This window comes from Hemicordylus capensis, chromosome 6 (genome assembly GCF_027244095.1).
Source record: "Hemicordylus capensis ecotype Gifberg chromosome 6, rHemCap1.1.pri, whole genome shotgun sequence".
NCBI classification, from domain to species: Eukaryota; Metazoa; Chordata; class Lepidosauria; order Squamata; family Cordylidae; genus Hemicordylus; species Hemicordylus capensis.
Window position 1 is genome coordinate 151,248,819 of NC_069662.1, and position 22,842 is coordinate 151,271,660.

General features: G+C 43.4%; 1 protein-coding gene across 3 annotated transcripts in view; it reads right to left on the reverse strand.

The window, feature by feature from the left end:
• PFKP (phosphofructokinase, platelet) overlaps nucleotides 1-22,842 on the reverse strand; it is a 94,655-nt gene that overhangs the window by 27,360 nt on the left and 44,453 nt on the right. For all 3 annotated transcript variants that reach the window (XM_053260909.1, XM_053260911.1, XM_053260910.1), the window contains exons 5-13: nucleotides 20,730-20,919; nucleotides 17,566-17,731; nucleotides 15,224-15,268; nucleotides 15,008-15,116; nucleotides 13,535-13,630; nucleotides 8,181-8,273; nucleotides 7,225-7,350; nucleotides 5,006-5,070; nucleotides 3,550-3,619 (exon numbers count right to left, since the gene is read on the reverse strand). In XM_053260909.1, coding sequence (XP_053116884.1) covers nucleotides 3,550-3,619; nucleotides 5,006-5,070; nucleotides 7,225-7,350; nucleotides 8,181-8,273; nucleotides 13,535-13,630; nucleotides 15,008-15,116; nucleotides 15,224-15,268; nucleotides 17,566-17,731; nucleotides 20,730-20,919 — 960 coding nt within the window. The remainder of the gene's footprint in view (nucleotides 1-3,549; nucleotides 3,620-5,005; nucleotides 5,071-7,224; nucleotides 7,351-8,180; nucleotides 8,274-13,534; nucleotides 13,631-15,007; nucleotides 15,117-15,223; nucleotides 15,269-17,565; nucleotides 17,732-20,729; nucleotides 20,920-22,842) is intronic.

The following is a 22,842-nucleotide window of genomic DNA, read 5'->3' on the forward strand; positions in this document are numbered from 1 at the left end:
GCAGAAGTGTCTGACAGGAAAAGTTTGCATTGGTATGGAGAAATCTGCCCCACTTGCATACTAAATAAACCTGGATGAAGAGCTCACCATATGGTAACAGTCAACACAGAACAATGATTAGGAGTCTCTATGTGGCTGTCGCACATGGACAAAGGGTGATTAATTATGGTCTGAGTGAAGAAATTGAATTAGAGTTCTGTGTGGGTCTAGCTGTATCAGGATGCAGAACTCTGGCATGCGGATGGAATGCTCACCCAAGCCCTCCCTCACCAAGAGCTGTTGCAGCCCTTGGCTTATCTCCAAACAAAAGATAAGGCAGTAAACGTCTGGGCTGTGCCACTTCAGAATGCAGGGCAGGGTCACATGACAATGCCCAACAGCCTGATCTTCCTGGCATCTAACTCTCTATGTGCACAGAACCTTTCCCCCCCAATATATGGAAAAGCATTCAATCACACAAACCCCCAGATTCAGTCTGCAATGGTACAGCCAGAAACAGTTTTCCAGTGTTTATACTTATTGACTTTTTATAACATAATTAAAGCAACTAACAATAATCAATAAAAATATCACAGGGCAACAACACTTCGCAATACAAATGGAGGCCATGTGCATGCCAGCGTTGTGTGCAGAGGCAGCTAGGAGACGCCCCGCCAGCTCGTGAAGATATCTGGGAGGAGCACCAGGATTATGGAAGTGGCAGAGAGTGGGAGGAGCAGGGGGTATGGACCTACTCTCCTCCTTGTTAAAGAGGCAGTGGAAGCCCTCATTTTAAAGGGATTGTGCTGGCAATTCAGACTCTGAATGGCATTTTGGCACATCCCTAGTACCCAGCAGCATCCAAAACCATAGCAAATGCCTTTAAAATGCCTTTGAGTGATTTTGTGCTTTGGAGCTCAAAAGATTTGCAAAGGTTCGATCTGCTCATTCTTCTTGATGACTTTTGGCAAATTCACAGGATTTTTTTTAGCAGTTTGGTTATCATTACCTCCTTTATTTTTAGGTCTTTTTGTGGTCACAGATCCCCTGACCCCATTTCCCATAGGGATGGGCCCGGACCAGTCCAGAGGCCATTGTAAATGCCTCCGGAGCGGTCCGGACCTGGGTGGTCCAGTTCGGGTGGGGGGTAGCTTTAAGAGTGGCGGGAGGGTTTACTTACCCCTCCCGCCGCTTTCCAGCTCTGGCGCCGTAATTGTAGGAGTAATTGGGGCGGCAGGATACCTCCCTGCTGCCCCTTCCCCCTGTTGCTGTAAAAAACTCCCAGGAGTCCTTTGCGCGCACTCGCACGTCACAGAGACATCATGCACGCGCTTCACGTCTCTGTGACGTGAGCGCGCAAAGGACTCCTGGGAGTTTTTTACAGCAACAGGGGGAAGGGGCAGCAGGGAGGTATCCTGCCGCCCCAATTACTCCTACAATTACGGCGCCAGAGCGGGAAAGTGGTGGGAGGGATAAGTAAACCCTCCCGCCGCTCTTAAAGCTACCCCCCACCCCAGCGCCGGACCGCAGTTTGGCGGTTCCGTGCACACCCCAAATTTCCCATAGACTTTAATGCCTCGCCAACTGCAAATCTGACAACGGCAAGGTTTTGTCAGAATGGAACCCTAGCAGTTGGCAAGGGATGACTGTAATCTAGTGCAGGAATGGCTGGAATTCTCATTAGCCTGCCAGTTTATCAAGAGAGAAGAGAGCAAAATAGCACATCTGCCCATGCTCACTCCACCGTTTTAAGTCACAGAATGCCACCCCTACTAAAGAGTCTGGTAGTATAACAGGCCAGGTCTGGCACAGAGCCCCTTCTGCCACTTGTTGCACGTAAAATGAGGAGGCCTCACAGCAAGGGGGTATTGTCCAAGAACCATGTCTGCCTATGCCAAGGCATATCAAAACGATGGAATTGAACATGAGGTGTATACAGTATTTCAACTGATTTCATCACTTGAAATACATGTTCATTTTCTTCTGCTTTTTTACCACCTATAAAAACTATAATAAAATTGGCACGTTTACATTTTCTAGAGGATTCTTAAACTTCACAGAGCTGACTCTCATGCATTCTAACCGGGCTTTACAAAGTCAGGCTTGGCATAAATCAAGATTGTGGCTAAACTGAAGAAAAGGGATTGAGCATTTGAGCCCGGAGCCAAGAAGTGCATAGTTTTAGGGTACACATCTAGCAAGTCTTATTGCCATGCAAAAATAATAATATAGCCTGCAAGCTTAACAAGCAAAATCTTGCTAAGGGCAATCATTTTGCAATTTTTTTTTGTTTTTTGTTTTTACATACACTACATGAGATACCATCCTGTTAAAGAAAACAGAAGAATGAAAAGTAACACTGCGGCTACAGACTTTTTCTACTTATCTAGCCATTAAACAAAATGAGTACATGCTTTTTTCTCAATATACATACTAGCACACTAACTTTAAGTTGATCCTCTACTGTCACTGTTCAGGAGTTTTAAACAAATCAGGCAACTGCAGTAATGTAAGTGTGATGAAAAGACACATGGGGACCCATTTTAATGAAATCTGCTTGCCACTGTGGTCCATGTATTTGCATTCCAAGTATCTACTGTGCCCCAATTTGCAAGTATAGGGCCAATCCATGTCACTGGAGCAATGCCGGAGCACCAGCTGGTTCCAGATGGCTTCAACAATGTATGAATTCAGGCCTATAAATTGCATTTTAACTGGAAGCCTGGCAGGTGTGCAAGTTCATTTGTTATGAAATAAAATATATATATACGTCATGAATATCAAAGCTCAACATATCACTGGTTATCATTGCTATCAGAGAGGCTAAGGTCTTTAAGAAAGGATCCTTTCATAATGAAGACCTGGCAGTACTTAAAGCAATCTAGTGTACAGTAGAACCTACACATTCACAGATCCACCATCTGCGGTTTCACATATCCACGGTGGGGTGATTGACACCAAGCCTTGGCATACACAATTAAAAACCAACAAAAAAGTTGTTAACTCCGCATATTCGCAGGTCTGAGGCAGCCGGAAATGACCGCAGAGGTAATTTCCTGCCACCATTTTATGGCTCGTTTCCATGGAAAAAATGGGGGAAATTCACTGGAAAAAACTCAAAAATTGGCGATTTCATACTTCAGGAGGCATTGCTGGAGGCCTGCAGAGCATGGTGGAGCACTTTATTTTGCTCATTCAATCCTTTTTTAAAACCAATTTTTGGGCCTCCGGGAACCTAACCCCCACAATCCCATTGCCCCAATAATCCAGTATTCGTGGTTTCCATTTCTACGGTAATAGTGGAGAACTATTACCGTGTATACTGTGGAACCCCCACGAATACTGAGGTTCTTCAGTATTGGCAAAAATTACATCACTGCCTATCATGCTTCAACTTGCTCTAAAACCCATGGTCAACCACACAGTAGCGAGTTTCTATGGAGATTGCTTTTCAAAATCCTGAATATTTTGCTCCCTTATATTTTGCTACGCAAGCAAGCAACAATGCAAGCCACAACTAGTATGGGCAGAAGGAATGATCAGACAACTCAGTGCTTATACAAGATGTACCTTGGGAAGCTCAGCAGCTAGCCTTTTGGTAGACAATAGCTTGTAGGTATTCAAGTTGTTCTCAAAACTCCTGTAGAAGAAAACAATGTTTTCAAAAACATTTTTAACACACTGATGCCATTTCAATATACCATTAAAATATGAGACTGGGTCTTTTTGTGTCTTAAAAAAACAAAGAGCATTTAACAGCTATGAACAATTACTTTAGCCATTCTTAAAGCTTTTATAGAAATTAAAAACAATTTTTAAAACAAGCTTTCTACCAAGACCTGGAAGGCCTTGGAAGGACTTGCTTGCCATTTCCTTTTGGACGGGCCTTGCATGAAAAGCATCCTAACTCTGTTTGCAGCTTTATAGCACAAAAATGATTACTGAACACTGAAAAGCAAAATGAACCCACAGCACTTTCACTACAAGTAGCATGCAAAAGAAAAAAAAAGGGGGGGGGGAAGGGCAAGTAAATTCCTGCTGTGTCTTAAAAGACTCTTGCAACTACCCGCAATGCATTCAGCACTGATGCCAAAGGCCCCTTGACTCTCAGGAATGTTTTTCAGAAGGAAGCTCTAGTAGCAGCAGTGAGAAGGGAGAGGCATGGGGAAACAGCTTGCACTTGTGCTGTTGCAAGAGCACCACCAGGAATGCGAGCCTATGGTTGTTTTTTTAAAAAGTCTCATAGAAAAAATCTTCACATCATTATTGGCTCCTGGGTTCAACAAGAGGATAGGCACTAGAGTGTTTATTTCCCTTTTACAGCACTTATTGTTTTGAACTAAAATAATGATAAAACTGCAAAAATGTAATACAGTGTCAAATAAATAGTGGAGTTCACCATAGAAATAGTGGAGTTCACCATACATGAAACTGTATTTCATTCTGGGCATGTCTATGGCATTCTAATGAAGGTGCAGTCGAAGCTTTGTTGACAATTTCATATATCTGTGAAATATGTGAAGAAGAGTAATCACTTACTTGTAAGGAAAAGAAGCAATGAATCTTTGCACATATTTCATATACATTTTATACTACTAACATCTCACATTCAGGAAAGGCAAAGAACCACCACTGATCTGCCTTTTAAGGGGATATTTCCGGAAGCACATTTGTTTTTCAGCAACTACCCCCACTATTGATATCCCCATACCATTCAAGCAAATTCTGTAATTGTGAAATCAATGCCGAAATTCTAATTTTAAACTCAGCAGAGATAATAACTGACAGCTCTTTTCTTCTCCAGTGGAGGGTTAGCCTACGAACAAAGTATCATAATGCAAGAGTTTTTTAAAAATGCATAGGCATTTGCCATCATGCCCATAGAAAGGGATTATAGTAAAGGAAATATATTTTGTTCGTGTTCTTTAGCCATGAAAGATAACCCCTAAATACAATTAGACAGGGTTCAACGGAAAGCAACACAGTACAGTCGCAGTCAACACAAAAAGGAAGAACAGTACGGCACCTTCCACGGAGTTGCACAGCATCAAGGAATCTTCTGTCATCCATGGCTTTCTGCACATCTTGGGTCTTTTGAAATTTAGAAAGTTACTTACATTAGTAAATCATACCTTCCTCCAGAGTTGGTTCCAAGACCACAAAGTAGTTCAATGAGTGACATGAAATAGGTGACAACAGCTGCAACCCTGCTCAAACATGCCACTTAAACTGAAATTATTCCAATGGAATTTAAGCAGCCTAATTCTGTCCTCAACTCCAGACATTTTAAAATACTTATTAGAGTTTGAGATTCAATGCTGCTGCTGCTGCTGCCTTGGATGTTCAAGTGCAAACAAAAGGTAGGACAGACATTTTCAAATACGCAGGGAACATAGGAAGCTGCCATATACTGAGTCAGACCATTGGTCTATCTAGCTCAGTATTGTCTTCACAGACTGGCAGCGGCTTCTCCCAGGCTGCAGGCAGGAATCTCTCTCAGCCCTATCTGGAGATGCCAGGAAGGGAACTTAGAACCTAGATGCTCTTCCCAGAGTGGCCCCACCAACTAAGGGGAATCTCTTCCAGTGCTCACACTTCTATTCTCCCTTTCATACGTAACCAGGGCAGACCCTGCTTAGCTAAGGGGACAAGTCATACTTGCTACCACAAGACCAGCTCTCCTCTCCAAAAGAAAGAGGAGAGAATGAATGGGAGAGAATGAAGAAGGAAAGAGGAAGCATGGGAGAGATTCATAGTCCTGTGTGATGCATGGTAAGACACGCATACAGAATGACCCAATCTAAAATTACAGTGCAACTTTCACACTTGTGATATGCAAGTCAAGCTAGCAAGAGAACAGCCACACAAATAAGCTCTTTTAAAGCAGCAGTTCCCAACAGGGGGTACTTGCACCTCTAGGAGTACTTGAAGGACTCCCAGGGGGTACTCAGAGTCCCCCTCCTGCCTTCCCATGCTCTAGCCACAGTCATCGTCCATCTGAGGATTGCCAGGTTGAAGCTTACACATCCTCAGCGATGAGTCCACTGCAAAAGGGGAGGGAGGAGAGTGAAGATCCTCCTCATTTGCTCATGACTGGCTAGCTACGTGCTAGAGCTGATGACTAGCAAGCCTCAGAAAATCAGCACTGAGTACTCCTATTGAAATTAATGGGACAAATGAACTTGTCCCATTAATTTCAATAAGACTGCTTACGAGCAACTTAGTGGGGATCTGAACCAGTGACTGTAGTGGTCTGTTTTCCTAACACTTCCATTTGTGTTTTTATGTACGTGTGTGCATACACACACACTTAAATGCTACACTTATAAGAACATAAGAACAGCCCTGATGGATCAGGCCCAAGGCCCATCTAGTCCAGCATCCCATTTCACACAGTGGCCCACCAAATGCCTCTGAGAAGCCCACAGGCAAGACCTGAGAGCATGCCATATTTCCTGCTGTTGTTCCCCTTCAACTGGTATTTGGAGACATCTTGTCTCTGAGGCTGGAAGTGGCCTTTAGCCACCAAACTAGTAGTCATTGATAGACGTGCCCTCCATGAATCTGTCCAAGCCCCTTTTAAAGCCATCCAAGCTAGTGGCCATCACCACATCCCGCGGCAGAGAACTCCACAGATTAATTATGCACTGTGTGTGGAAAAAGTACTTCCTTTGGTTGGTCTAAATTTCCTGGCCTTCAATTTAACGGGTTGACCCCTGGTTCTAGTGTTGTGAGGGAGGGAGAAAAAATTATCTCTGTCCATTCTCTCTACCCCATGCATACTCCAGTCCCTGGTTTATATCCAGATCAAGTTACTCATAAGAAGCCTTATTGAAATTAATGGGACAAGCCTACTTGTCCCATTTATTTTAATGGGAGTACTCATGAGTAATTTAGTCTGGATGTCAGTCAGTGACAGGAGCACACACATTCACAGTCTTTATGGGGTACCTAAGCTGAAGGTTTGTGACTTTCACAAGGGGTAGTCTTGTTTTAAAAAGGTTAGGAACCTGTTTTGAAGCATCTGGATTACAGATAGCATTCCTCCCCTTTTTTGCTGTTAAAGTCTGCTTGGCATTTGCTAAACCCAATTACCACCACTGAAAACATGATTAGTGTTCATTGTGCCCCATGTGCTCTTCTCAGTGTTCTGCTCACGTCACCCCTTGTAACAATAGGCTATTGACTGCCACCAGCCAAAGAGTATTAATGAACTAATACAATGGCCTCCTTTCTTTAACTCACCATCTGCACACACTCCATCAAAGGCAGGCGGACAGCTTGGTTTCCAGACAGGGACACAACACAAGCAGGAGTTTCAGGTGTGGCTTCTAGAAGGGCAAGGACAGCCTCGACTCCCATGCGGCTTGCCTGAAGGGGAGAGAGGGACTGGCAAGGCTATCCACATACAAGGTTTTGAAGATGATACAACCACTTTGATACCAATAAGCATCTACAGAATGTTCTTTTTTGTGTCAGTCTGATAAAACACAGGAAGAGAATACCTTACAATATTATGGCCACAAATATCCATGGCCTGCTTGCGGAACACATAGAAAGCCAAGGACTTATTTAGACCCATCACTTTTACATACAATGCCACAGTTGATCAAGAGTCTATGTATCTATATGGCCTCTGCTTCCATCATACCTGATAACCTCTTTATGCATGCTATACCCTGATCAGCCACTAGTTGTGCTGGAGAGGTGCATTTAGCAGGGAATACTGGAGTTGGGTCACAAGATCCACTTCCCAAAAATCCTGCTTTCAGACTCCATTGCCAGAGATGCGGCCCGTTAGGAAGTCTGCCTGATATTTTCCCCTGTAACATGTATTATTCATTCTCATTAGAGTCCTGTCCTCTCTCCAGGGAGTTTAGGGTGACACTTATAGCTTGCTCTCATTTTATCTTCACCATACCTTGGTTAGGCTAAGATAAAGTGATTGCTCCAAAGCCATCCAGTGAGCTCCATAGCCAATGAGGAATTTGAGCCCTAACCCTAACCCTCTAGCCTTCCCAACATCATCTTTCTTCATTACACCATAGTGGGGGTCAACAATATCTTCAAGGATGGCAATAAGTGTTGCCTAGTTCATCATCTTCATTCAGTACACTGCATAGTGTGTGATGAGAAACTATGCAACATCTATCAAGAACTATGAAACTGAACACTGATGCTGACTGGTTGGATTCACTCACCAATATCCTATCAAAAGCAGAAGGCGTGCCTCCTCTTTGCACGTGGCCAAGGATAGTTACACGAGTATCAAACCCTAGCCGCTTCACCACCAGCTGCAAGAAGGTCAAAGTATAAGTTAAAGAAAGCAAGTAGATTTATGATCGGCAACAGCCAGATTAGTATATCATTGTGCCTAGGCAATGAGTGGAAATCCTAGTTTAAACCTTTAAGAATACCTACAATACATAAAGCTTATGGAGGGATTCAGTTTCTTTGGTAGCAGTTTATTCAAATCTCCTTAACTCTAGAGTAAGCAAATTAATCTTTAGTTTCCCTACACTGTGGAAGACAACAGACAATTGTTTTTTTAAAGAACTGATGGTGGTAACGTTGCAAAACCAGTTTAGCCAGAAGCAATAGAGGAATAAAAACAAACCAGTGTGTATACCATGGACAATAATGGTGCAACTATATTATCTTCAACTCTCTGAAAACCTCTCATTTGTCTTCAATCTGAAATAATGTTGCTCTTTTAATTTAAAAATATACTTTTGGTAGAAATTACTTAATTGTAATGGAAGAAGATTACTTCCACACTAACAAAAGACACACTGATGACACACATCTTATAAAAAGCCAAGATCAAAATATGTACCACTGCAAGGAGGGGTGTAACATCATTTTAAAGTCCAGAGAAGAGGCTAGCCCTTTTCCACCCTGTCTGCCACAACCAAGCCTTCCCTCCCAGTTCCAGATCTAAAGAAACTTTCCTTTCCACTCAGTCAGACCCTGAAGGATTGCAGCCTTGCTTGCACATTCCTGAAGATACTGGCTTACTTCACTGGTCTTCCTTCCCAATTTGTACAAGAACCTCAAACTAGCAGTGGGGATCCAATATCTAACAGTGCAACTCACAAGTCTTTGAGAGAGAAAGAGACTGTGAGGCTATTCACACGATGGGACGAAATCGGGCTAGCAGACGCTAGCCCAATTTCATCCCATCATGTGAACCACCGGGTTCAGCTGCGAGCCTGGTGGTTCCTAAGCGGGTAACCCGCCTAACTACCCCTGCCCTTAAACCAGGTTTGCAGAGCGAGGGCTCCGCAAACCTGGTTTTAAAAACCATGAGTAGCTGCGGTGCGGCTCCGCACCATGGCTACTCATGTGGAGACCCCCGGAGGGGAGGCAAAAAGCCGCCTCCCGGCTCCGGGAGTCTCGCTAGCATGCCATGCACGCTCGTGCAGGGCATGCTGGAGCTTCCAGAGGACAATCGGCCCCCGCTCCCCCCAGCACCCGCCGGCTCCGTAATGGAGTCAGCAGTCATGTGGGCGGCCGCTTTGGCCACCCAGAGCAGACTGTCTGCTCATGTGCTGGGAGAGCAGGCTAAGGCTGCTCTCCCCACTCACCCTCCACAAGCAGGTCTCATTGATCATGAGACCCGCCTCTGTATATCCCTAAAGCAGCCCTTGGGATTGTACATGTTTGGGCCATGCTGCTCCCCTCCCCTACTTTCCTTGCCATGAATGAAAGGGAATGCCCAACTCAGGAGATCCCTCAGTTATGTGAATGAAGGACCTCTCCTAACCATGAATATTAGAACTACTACCAAAGTGTAATATCTGGAGCAAGGGGAGATCCTGCACTGAAGTAACTGCAGGGTCTTCTTGGTTGGCCTTTTGCTTCCAAAGGTAGGTAAAATTGAGGGAGTGGGGGAAGAGCAACTACAGGAAACTGAAGCCAACCCAAACTAACAGCCTACAGGAGGAGAGGAGAGTAGGGGCCAAACAGTCCTCGAGTGTTTACAATCATTTTTAAAGGCGTGGGTGTGTCAGCATCAGAAAGAAGGTTGAGTCAGGATCTGAGGTTGGCCACACCATTTTAGGAACACAGGAGGCTGCCTTCTATGGAGTCAGACCCTTGGTCCATCTAGCTCAGTATTGTCTACACAGACTGGCAGCAGCTTCTCCAAGGTTACAGGCAGGAGTCTCTCTCAATCCTATCTTGGATATCCTAGGGAGGGAATTTGGAACCTTCTGCATGCATGCAAGCAAGCAAGCAAGCAGATGATGCTCTTCCCAGAGTGGCCCCATCCTCTGAGGGGAATATCTTACAGTGCTCACATGTAGTCTCCCATTCAAATGCCAGCCAGGGCAGCACTGCTTAGCAAAGGGGGCAATGCATGCTTGCTGCCACAAGACCAGCTCTCCTGGCAGGGTGTACATTTTCCTCATTCTTGAAGATAGAGAAAAATAAAGAGTCACACTACCAAGGTGATTTTATGGCCTCAGTATTCATGTACACATACAGTTCTCTTACTCATCTTGGAACTATTTCCCAGCTAGCTCACAAGTGATGGGTTGTATCCTTTCTCAGCACTTCTGAGTCACTGTCTGGCTGAAACCCACAATTCAATTTAGCAGTTTGTTCCGACAAGCCTCAGTGATCTTCCTGTCAGAACTGCTGGGTATGTAGCACAGTTAATACCAAACCCCGTTCTTGGAATGGACTTACAAGGCTACTGATAAATAGACCACTGGGGGGCAGGGAGGATATATTTAAGTGGGCAAAAGAGATGATTTTACACGGAGCTTTCAACAGCAATAAGTAGAATTTTTTTAATATCTCCAGAAAAAAGGGGAAAGAAGCTTCACATACCAGCTCCAGCTAAGGAGGGAAATGACAGAGATGTGCAACAGTGAAGCCTGCCCATCATCCTGGCTGGCACCAAGTGATATATTTAACTCTTCCCATCCCAGAATTGCCACCTGCTCACACCCCAGGACAAAGGGTATGATGAACTAGATGTTCTGCCTTTACTTTTCAGGCTGAAAAAAATCAACCATTTGCAAAGCAGGGATGGGCCGAAAGTAGACAGTAGTCCACTGGTGGTCCATTTCTAGTAGATTCCCCAATGCTTGCTGGGTGTTGCCATTTTTGAAGAGCACTTAACTAGGTGGACCTGGAACTGATCCAGCAAAAATACAAGTAATCTCTTCAGTTATCCTGAGTCGACACTCTTGCTTGGCAGTACTTGGCTAACACAACTCAACCTTTATAACAAGTGAAGAAAGTCCACTCCTGTGGAGACAAATGTGCACCAGCTGCCTTCCAGTTTCTAATCAATGTAAGTTTCCAGCTTCTAAACAAATGTGAACTCATTTGAAGCTTTTTAGATGGATCACATTACTGAAACTGAGAGCCAGATGTTGCTTCCACCATTTGAAATCCATGAAAATTTCCAGAACAGCATCTCTAGGGACCAATGTTCAGAGAACAAATAAGTGTACAGGGAGGATCAATGGATGTTTCCCCATATATCCTATGAGCATGTTTCAAGACTCAGTATCAGGAATGTGAAAGCACTTTAAGTATCCATGTTCCTAACCTTAGTGTAAGATGAGATTGTGCGTCAGAGCCATTTTAGAGCTAAAGAAACTAGTATGGCTTCTGCAGTGTGAACGTAACAGCCAGCTGTTATGTACAAGATTATTAGTTGACTTTCCACAAGGACCATTAATTATTACTTATTACTGAACGGAGACAAACACTTAGAAATTGTGTTTCAACCACTCGTACAGGCTCCCTTGACTCAATTGTATCTAGGTCCCAACTGCCATCTAATTTTATTCTCTATGATTGTCTTTCTTCCAGTTTCAGGAAAGTCCTACATCTCACAATCACAAAAGGACATCTCTTACTCGCACATACTTCACATCCATACATAACAGCAGGCTTGATCAAATTCTGTATTCTGGAGGACCATTTAATTATCCTGCCAGTGTCCCAAGTATCAGGAATACATATTCTGGAGCACATGTGCTTAGGCCATTGTGCCACTGCATACAGAAGAGAGAGAACAATATAACAGGCCCCTTTTAAAGGGTGGCTTTCTTGTTTAGTAAAGGTAAAGCGTGCCGTCGGGTCAGTGTCAACTTCTGCTGACCACAGAGCCCTGTGGTTGTCTTTGGTAGAATACAGGAGGGGTTTACCATTGCTTCCTTCCATGCAGTATGAGATGATGCCTTTCAGCATCTTCCTATATAGCTGCTGCCTGATATAGGTGTTGGGAGGATAAATGTTTCTTATCCCAGCCCAGTCCAGCCTTCCTGTCATGTTTTTTTTTTTAGATTGTGAGTCTTTTTGGGAGAGGGAACTGTTTTTCTTGTAAGAGAAGAGCTTCAAGAGCTCCCCCCGCCCTTCTTTTCTGAAAAGCAACATATATATATTTTTAATATTTATCATCATCAGCAAATATAAATTCCATACACACACACACACACACACACACACACACACACACACACAAACATATATATACGCAGAGGCAATTTATATTTGCTGCTGTGTCTGTGCCTGTCCCCTATACATTCCCAAATGCTTTGAGCTATCTGGACCAAACTTGGCAAAGTGACTTCCTAGGACCCTTCGAGTAACATAGGGTACCCAGGAACCCCGAGAACCACCTCACACAGATAGGCAGATATACAACGGGTAGAGCCACAAAATCAATATGGATGCAATAACAAAAGAAACTCGTACCATAAGCCTGAGCAACACTGGGCACTTAAATACAGTATATCATAAATGCCTGGAAACAATTTGCTTCTCTGAGTGAAATTGTGGGTACACAGAATACTACATCTTGACTGACATTTGCAAAGGTCACCAGGGGAGAGATCAATTGCTTTGGGAGCCAGATGCACCCCACAAGCTACCATTCCAGAGAGAGACTGTAAAGACCAACAGCACCTTCAAAAACCTGGAAATATTAGCAACTGACCACCTCATGCTGAAAGCACTTTCAAGTATAGAGCTCTGTACCTCCTGGCACAATGAAGAGAAACTCTACTAAGCATTGCTTTAAGCGGCTTTGAGCGCTGAGATGATAGAGATGTTTTGGCGCTAAATGTACAGGGCCACATTCCTGCACAACCACCCAATTAGGCTTGCACAAACGTCTTCTGAGGCTTAATAAGCATTGCTAAAATATTCTACCCAACTGATACCTGTTCAGATGCTTGCATTCCTAGGGGTGCAAAATCACCCAAACAACAAAATCACCCAAACGAGACTCTTCTGTAGAAGTGGATCTCCACCTCTTTAACTTTTAAATATATGTGTGTTTTACGTGGCTAGGAGCTTTGAGCCACATTTTTAAAAACAGGGTTGTAATCCTACTTAAGGAGACTATACAACTGTTCTAGGACTCCAATATTAAGATGCATTGCAGCCCCTGAAAGAATTAAAATGTATTAAACAGTATCATGAAAATGAGAACAATATTCATAAAGGAATTATAAGGGCTTTCATGGAATGACAGCACTCAGTCACATATATCCTCAGGAGAAGATAGGGTTAACCGTTTGCTACTTACATCCTTAATTTGTTCTGAAGTTATAGCTTTGTTATGGGAATCAATAGCACCTTCTGCTACAATTATAATATTCAGCCTTTTCTTTCTTGCACGGTTCTAAGAGAAGAGAAACACAAGACAGACCATTAAAGTACTCCAAATACGGCAACTGAAGTGAACAGTTGAACATTTGGCTGTATCTAGAAAGTTTTGCAAAGTACTTCAACCACTAATTGTGCTCCAAGAGTTTAGGGGAGGGACACAAGTCTATCTGTGGACCCCTGCCCAATTACTATTAGCAATAGCAATAGCACTTACATTTATATACCATTCTATAGCCGGAGCTCTCTAAGCGGTTTACAATGATTTAGTATATTGCCCCCAACATTCTGGGTACTATTACTCTCTGCAAAATTGCAAAGACAAGTATCCAACACTCGTCAAAAGCACTCCCATGTTGGGTCAGCATGGGCCCATACTTTAAAATGGGAAAACATAGCAAGATGCATCGGCATGATATAAGTGTTGGGAAGGAAATGGAGGAGACCAGTCAATCTTCTAGCAGCCCACCTACTTATGGGCACTAGGAGATATGGTAGTGTGACACCTCTCTGGCGGTCGCTGCACTGGTTACCTATTTCTTCTGGGTCCAATTCAAAGTGCTGGTTCTCACCTTTAAAACCCTTCGGGCCTTAGTACCTGTTACCTTCAGGATCGCCTCTCTCTCCCAGTCCTGTGAGATCTTCTCAGGTTGCCCTTCTTTCGGTCCCTGGTCTTAAAGAGCGCCATAGTACTAGGGCCTGTGGAAGGGCTTTCTCTGTTGCTGCCCCCCTACTCTGGAACTCTCTTCTCCCCCAAATTCGATCTGCCTCCTCCATGTCCAGAGATGCAAGTAACCACTCAGAGACGCAAGTTTTGAATGGTATAAAAATATGGTAAATAAATAAATAAATAAATGTCAGCCTTTAAATCTTTATTGAAGACATTTCTTTTCTGCCAGGCGTTTGCCCTTTAAGTGTTGTATTTTTAAAAAAATCTTAGATGCTGTTCTTGCATCACCCTGAGTCTGTGGATTGGGTGGTATATTAGAATTTTTTTAAAAATTAAATTTAAATAAATAAATAAATAAATAAATAAATGAAATAAAAAAGTAAAGATGCTCACAATGAAGCACTGCCACGTAAACATCAGGTATGGGAGTGGGAGGAGGCATGGGCCATCTGAGTGTGTTTTCAGTGGCGGGGGGGGGGGCTTCACTCTGCACTATCCGCATGGAAAACATTGCCAAAAAGGACTTCTAAAGAATGTCAGGAGGCGTCTGTATTTCACAGGGGGAGAAAATGATACAGAATACATCCCTTGCTTCAGCTAATAACTGTCTCTCCGGACAACTTGCTTGACACGACTGAACATCTCAATAAGGAACCCGATAGGCTTTCAAGCAGCATGGGGCTCCCCAGGAGACCTCTACAATCCACTGCAGTAAAGGATTACCTCAGAAAGCTTCTCACACATGTGATCTTCCCATCCTTCCTCAGGTGGATATTCAGGAATAAAGACCCAATCTGCGCCACAGGCTAAGGCACTAACAAGAGCTAGGTACCTAGGAGAGAGTCGGAAAATCCAAATAAGCACTTGAACTATAAATGCCTGCAATTTTTACGAAATGTGATATTGTTAGATATGCATTAATGAAGGAAAAATACATACCCGCAATGCCGTCCCATCACCTCCAGGACAAAGGTCCTCTGATGGCTATCAAAATGACAAGAAAAATCAGTAACACCAGCACAGCACCTGGAAGTCTCATATTCAACTGACTGGCTTCAGTGAGGCCCTGATATAATAAAAACAGAAATGAAGGGCCAGAGCTAATCCTATTAGATGATAACTTCACACTAGAATGATTACTACTCAATAGAGTAACTTCTGTTAAAAGTCTCTCACACCTACAAGATACTACTGAAATGAATGAACGGCACAGAGACAAACACATTCCCCGCTGCGCCAAGAAGTAGCCATCCCATTATATGAGAAAAATATGATCTCTATTTCCCTTCTAAGCAGCAGATTTTAAAAGAACTTTGTAACTCCAGATCAGCTAAAAATACCATCTCTTGTACCTTTTACAAGAGAGACATGTTTAAAAGTCATTGCATACACTCACACACTACCCCCACCCACCCAGCCAGCCTTGGAATTTTAATTTGTAACTTCCTCCAAGTAGTTCAGAGAAGAGATTTTGCCTCACAATAGCCCTGTGGGATAAATTAGGCTGAGAAATTGCAGCTTGGACCCTTCAAGTAAGCCATCCGGAAATCTGCCTTCCCCACATCCAAGGCCACACTTTAGGTACTGTACCATACTAAATTATGTTATGTAAGAAAGACTGCACATGATTAGTCTTCAACAGATCATCTCATGAGGCCATCTTGCATGGAGCTTCTCTTTCAGAGGTGTGTTGGGTGGTCACTTGACAAAGAGCCTTTTCAGTGGCTGCCTCCACTCTACAGAACTTCCTTCCTCAGGAGAATAGATGGACTCAGTCTTTGGCGGTATTTGGTTGGCTTCCAAGACCTACCAATTCCAGGTGGGTTCCCCCCAGTTTGTTTAAGTCTTCTTTTACTTTTGTTTTCTAGCATATTTCTTGTTCATAGTTTGCTATTTTTACATTTTATTTGCAAGCCACCTTGGATTCCTTTGAATTTTTTTTTCTAAATACAGAAATATTAACTCAAATAGCAATTGCCATTCAGAGATGGTTGCTAACTGAGAAACTGCAAAATGAAGTTTCCATAAACAAATCTGAATCAACTTCCCCCCTGCTTTTTCCAGTGGTAAACATTAGACTACAACAACAATGAAAAGTATTTAATGCTACACCTGACTTAAGAGCAACTGATCCAAGGAAGACATGTTTGTTTTCCTTTCTGACATCTGTGTGCAGTTTTCATACCACTGCATGTGTCTGACGAGGTGAGAAATACCAGTCAAAGTGACAACAGGGCTCAGCTGCTGTTCCAAGGAATTTAGCAACACTTCCCAGAGCTCAAGTTCCCTCTGGGTACATAATGCTGAAGGCTTCAACTCTCTGCAGTTTGTGTTAGACTGACTTCAAAGGGATTCAAATGAACTGGCACTGCAGACAATATCCAAACAAACTTAAGCCGTAACTGGAATGCTTCTAAAAGTGACTCAGTGTATAAGTCTTGGTGAAAGCGTTAATGAGCATTACTACTGCCCAGAAAGACACATGGCTATGGCAACCTTGGAGGACAATCAGCAGCCCCCATGTTGAGGGAGGTAATAACCGTCCCACAAGGATCTCTCTCTCTCTCTCTCTCTCTCTCTCTCGCTAACTGAGCAAACAGACACCTTTTAAATGTGGTGATTCTCTTTACTGAGCAGGGGGAGAGCAACTGGACCTATCCATCCCTAGTACAGCATTCCTCCAATCGCTGTTGCTGGTGTCTGTCTTATGTTTCTTTTTAGATTGTCAGCCCTTTGGGGATAGGGAGCCATTTTATTTATTTATATCTATGTAAACTGCTTTGGGAACTTTTGTTGAAAGCGGTATATGAATATCCATCGTTGTTGGGTTTCTTTGCATTTGTCTGTGTTTTTCGGAGATGGAAGTGAACTGCATCAAATGCTACTTTAGGCAGAACGATATGCATCGTTAGACACAGGGTTGCCAGCAAAAACAGCAATGTATGTTGAATCCCTCCTCCCCTCTCTGTAGCATGTAGTTAGTTGTGGGAACATGATTTGTGAGGTCATCGCTCTGTGGTATTCACTTTGCCTCTGCTTCACATTATTGGCAACTGATGAGGCAATATAACATAGGCAGATTTGCTCAGAAGACCTGTGTGCAAATGACCTATCTTATAACTTTGACAAAAGGTTGAAACCCAACTTTGGTACACTTTAGTGCAGTTTTGTTTTGTTTTTAAATGAAAGCACTATGAATTTTAGCCTTTGATTCAGCTGTCAGTTTGTCATGTTAAAATAGAGGTTCTGTTTTTCCAGTGCACCCACTGAGATCAAAATACCTTTGAGCTGTGGTCATGATGGCATCCACAACTTCAATGATTCTGTGCAAGGCCGAGTCAGTACCGATAGTCATATCTGTGCCGCAGAAGTCATTGTCGATGGAGCCAACCATTCCCACAATATTGAGGTAAGCGTATTTCTTAACAGCCTCTTCTTCAATCTCACCTGCCAAAGAAGAGTCACAAAAGTGTACATGTGTTTAGTAAACATCCCTTTCCATTCTCACTTAAAAGTTACAACAACATAATTTTATAGTTATGCTACGGCATCCACTACAGTGGTATTATGGGTTGCCTGGACATGTGCATAGAGGACTATTCTAATCCCTAAAGTCTCATGGACGCTTTCCAAATTACACGCTACAACAGGGGCAAAATGTTTCAACTTGGCAGAATCGTACTGAAAACCATCCCCGGAAGCTCAAACTACTACAATGGGAAATTGCAGCTATTTTTCTGCAATGGACTTGCAACGTTGTAGCACTATAACGCAAAGATAAAATCCGAAATAAGGCATTGGAAAGGTGAACGGCACCTTGCTGTCAGTGCAGAGACGGTGGTGTCACAACTCAGGAAGTACAGAAGCACAATTTGCAGATCCATAGTGGCACTGTTGTAGGGTTTAATCTGGAAAGCACCATGGAGTCTAAAGTGCCTCCTAGTTCAAACATAGTAGTAACAGCTAGATGACTGTTGTAGTAACAGCTAAATTAATATTTCTATATCTTCCCCCTAGAAGACCAAGAAGGCAGTTTGAAGGTATTTTTGGATCCACAGCTGTATCTGGGTGTGCAGGTGGTTGTTATCCCTCCCGTCTAACCTTTGTCATCCCTCCCGTCACCAATTGCAACTCTACCTGGACTTGACTGACCTGGCTTAAGTGACTCATGCTCTTGTGACTCATGCGTCTAGGCTATGTAACATACTCTATGTGGGACTGCCTCTGAAGACAGTTCAGAAGTGGCAGTTCGTGCAGAACGTAGCTTCTAGCCTGTCCCATCCAAATTCAGGATGGCGAAGAAAGAGCAATCACTGATTTGGAAGCACCACTACTGTAGGGCTGCACTGCGTTGCCACACAGTACCAATAGGCTTGCTGCCAGATTTCTTCTCTTCCTCTCACTGGTCTGATGTCCTTAACAGGGATACTCCTATTATCTTTTCTGGTTTTAGTACTGGAAGGAAACACAGCTACTATCATGCTGTGATGGGCTTTCGCATGCCAGTGGAACACTGCATGATGGTGGTGATCAGTGACGGGCAGGGCCAGACGTGGAACATAATTCTAGGACAGTGAGAGATGGAAAGATGCAGGCAGACTTTGCTTCTTAGATGCCCACCTGGGAACAACCGCTATTTGCCCTAGACAAGCAGAAAGGGGCACATGGCAAGGCCCCATTTCAAACTCTTTACAACTCTGTGTCTACCTGCCATGCTAGAGCATATCAGGGCTTGTAAAGCACACTAATCCTTCTCCCAAGTACTTATTTCCTGGACCAGCAAGACATCTTCCCAGGACCAAGATTTTCATTTGTCCTGTGAAATGGATGTGAAAATATATATCTGTCACGCCGCAATCTAGTATTTTAGAACTATCAAAGAGGAGATGAGAAATGAGATGTTCTTTCTTAAGCATGATTAGTTTGGGAGAAGCTGCCCCTGTTTAATAATTATAGGGGGAGTTATTTGCCCAATTCTGTAAGCCCTCAAGCAGGAGCATCCAAGGCTTCGTTTTTTCACTTCAGTAAGCATCTTAGTAACTTGACAGCCTGGGGCCGAGTTTAAGAAATTCTACAAGGGGATGGACAAAGGCAACTGAAATTAGTACCACCAGCATTTCAGAGCCAATCTACACACTATGCAGTACGAGGTAGTAGAATTCTGGACTGTAGGAACATAGGAGCCTGCCATATACTGAATCAGACCACTGCTCTGTCTAGCTCAGTCTAGTCTTTGCAGACTGGCAGCAGCTTCTCCAAGGTTGCAGGCAGGAATCTCTCTCAGCCCTATCTTGGAGATGCTGCCAGGGAGAGAACTTGGAACCTTCTGATGCTCGTCCCAAAGTGGCTCCATCCCCTGAAGGGAATATCTTCCAGTGCTCACACATCAAGTCTCCCATTTAGATGCAACGAGGGCAGACCCTGCTTAGCTAAGGAGACAAGTCATGCTTGCTACCACAAGACCAGCTCTCCTCTGGTCTTCTACTACATCAGAATGTGGAGGTGGCAGGGCCATAGTTTTCAATGGTCGCCCACGTACGATTCTGTGTAGGAGAAAGTGCAGAAGAAATAACTCACCCCACAACATAAGGCCGATTCACATGCAGTATGGGTAAGAGAGAGAGGGGAGGCTAAACCTTGTGCCTGGCCTGCTATTTGTTCTTGTTCTAGAGCAGCAGTTGCTGCTGCTCAAATGAAAAACTGTAGAAGCCACATATGGCGTTTTTGGTTAATCCATTCCCAGATCCAGGCCAGCTTTTGAATGGTGCTTTAGTTACTTGTATTCCAGTCCTGGAGTAGAGGCAGAGCTAACGAATAGCCAGCAGCAAGAGCACTAAACAGCAGTCTGCACTTGCCTTTCTGTACATACTATCTGTCTCATTAAACCATTAATATTCCTGATGATTCAACTCCACTGTCTTGTGATTGCACAACTCTTTCCTCTGGATTCTACACCATGGCTAGCCCAATGTGCGAGGAGGGGCTGGGACCCCTCCTTGTTGCATGGAATGGCAGCAGTTTCAATGAAGGATTGGAGGAGGACGTAGTGGGAAGAAGGACTTTCCAGCAGGCTGTTTCCCCACTCGAACAGGCAGGCCTTCTAACTGGCCCTTCTGCATCACTTGCCTGGAGCTGAAGCACTCGGAGGCACTTTAGACTCCATGAGACATTGGGGGTTCGAGCTGCCCTCTGTGCACATATCCAGGTGACCATACACATTTAGCAGATGCACGGGAGAGATTTCGCCAACATTCCCAGTTTCTAAACTTCCTTGGTTGGTTTGGTCACCATTTGAAACGAAATACTGAGCTGGAACAACTGCTGCTCTGTTCATATAACTTGACAGTTTAATTGCACCTTGACCACATCCGGAAATGGCATTCTAGCAAAGCGAGACTATTTTTCAAGTTATTATTCACACATGCTCAGGAACACGGCCACTTACCATTGCGCGCCAACTCCTCTAACAGGCCACTCCACTCTTCGCGGAAAAGATTAGCACCTGTTAAACTGCCATCCCCACCAATCACGCAAAGGTTAGTGATTCCACACTTCACCAGATTGCAGGCCGCCTGCAGACGACCTTCCCGAGTTCGAAAAGCTTTGCAGCGTGCACTGCCAATAACTGTCCCTCCCTGAAAGGGGAAAGGATTAAGTTAAAGAAGTTAGCCTTCCAGATAAGCCCTGGGTATGAAACACTTTGGCTGCTAAAGATACTCCAACCTATTCCACCCCTCCTAACAGGGGCATAGCTATAATTGAGCAGATGGGTCCAAAGAACCCGGGGGGGCCAGCTCCACCCCTCCCTATTTTCTCCATTATGTCCCTCGCTCTGAGGAACCACCGAGGAGAGGGGTGAACACAGGGCCCCTCTCCACTAGCTAAGCCCCTGCCTCCCACATATTCAAGCTCAAGTCAAGGACAACTAGAAACTGAGCAACAGGATGCATAACAATTTCTTTCTCCCCTTCACATCTTGGCCAAAACGGGATTGAGAGTTCAGAGTTTCCAACCTTTAATCAAATTAAAATGTCCAGCACCTCCAAGAAGTAGGATTCCAAAGATGTAGAATCCCTCACGAACAAGGAAGGAATAGCTGTTATAATCCAAACAGCTGTTATCAGGTATGCAAAAATACTGGCTACACTCTAAGAGGATTTCCCCTATCAAATGTCTCACCTGAATTCACTATCCAGGCATGTTCTCTATTCAAGCAAGTCCAGTTCTTTTGTTCAGAACCATTGTCAAATCATTGTCAAAATCATTAATGGCCATTCCAGAAGTAATAGTACATCCTGAATGCATTCACACCTTCGTCCCCCAAACACAATATTAAGATTTTCCTGTAACGAGGGTACGTTTTTTGAGTAGAAAAGTGAAAGAAGTTGGACTAACATAGTTCTCTGTGCAGCTCTGATTTGCCCTCCTGCTATCTAGGTTCAACCCCATTTTAACTATGGAAACTCCACTCAGGAGATGTAGGATAAGTGTACCTCAAGCAATATTTTGTCTTTAAACTCCTCTCTGTCTTGTCTTGGCTCTTTTTCACCTGTGTTAATCTACCCACCCACACTGCTTTTGCATGAGAGTGCAGAGAACATTTTATTCTTGCTAGGTGTGTAACTGTGTGCTGTTTGTGTGCAAACCTCTGTTTAGAAGCAAAAAGGGCAGGATGTGAGACTGCCAAGAACCGATAGTTTGCACAAAGAATCTGAAGCAGTTAACCAATTTTTTGCTCTCTCTCAGTTAAGTGTATTTTATGTTTCTCATATATCTCTGTTAAACTCGGGAATCACTTTTTAGTCAATTTAGGAGTTTAGGATTTTTTCATTTAGGATTTTCAACTTAGGATTTTTAAACTCTCTTAACCCCTTAAATTCCTGCTATCTCAACGTTTAAGTCAATTACATGTCATTGCCTTTATTTTATACCTACGATTGTTGCCTAGAATTTAGTTTGTTTCCTTGATGCAACCTCTCTCTTATTCTTTATATGTTAAGTAAATTATTTGATTTAACTAAAGTTAGTGACTCGTGTCTCCACTCAGTCCATCCTGACACACAACCTCTTGCTTTGTTAAAAGTTCCCCAACCTGTGTCGGGGGGAAAACACACTATAACAAGATCTACCAAACTTCTTTGGAAAAATCTTCTCTACTCCCTTTAGCCCAAGGACAACTGGTCAGCAGTGAATCACCACACAGTAGAAGCATGTGGGCGAGCTGTGGCAGACTGCTTATGGCCTGTACATTTTTATGTTGCTATAACCAGACGCACTATTTAGTTAAACTAAGATGTTAACCAAAGCCATACACAAAAGCACACTTTTCTTTTGCCAGGCATGTACAAAGTCAAGAATGCTTGCACATATCAAATTTACTCTAGAGTTCAGTGATGAATTATTCCTTTTCTTCTAGTGATGTAATTAATGAGTAGTGCTAATTGATCATACTCCCACTGCTCTGGTAATAGCACGCCACAACCAAAATTATGGTTGAAAAACACTCCAGATACTTAATTTATTTAAAAGACTTTCATCCAGCTTACTTGGCTTACATA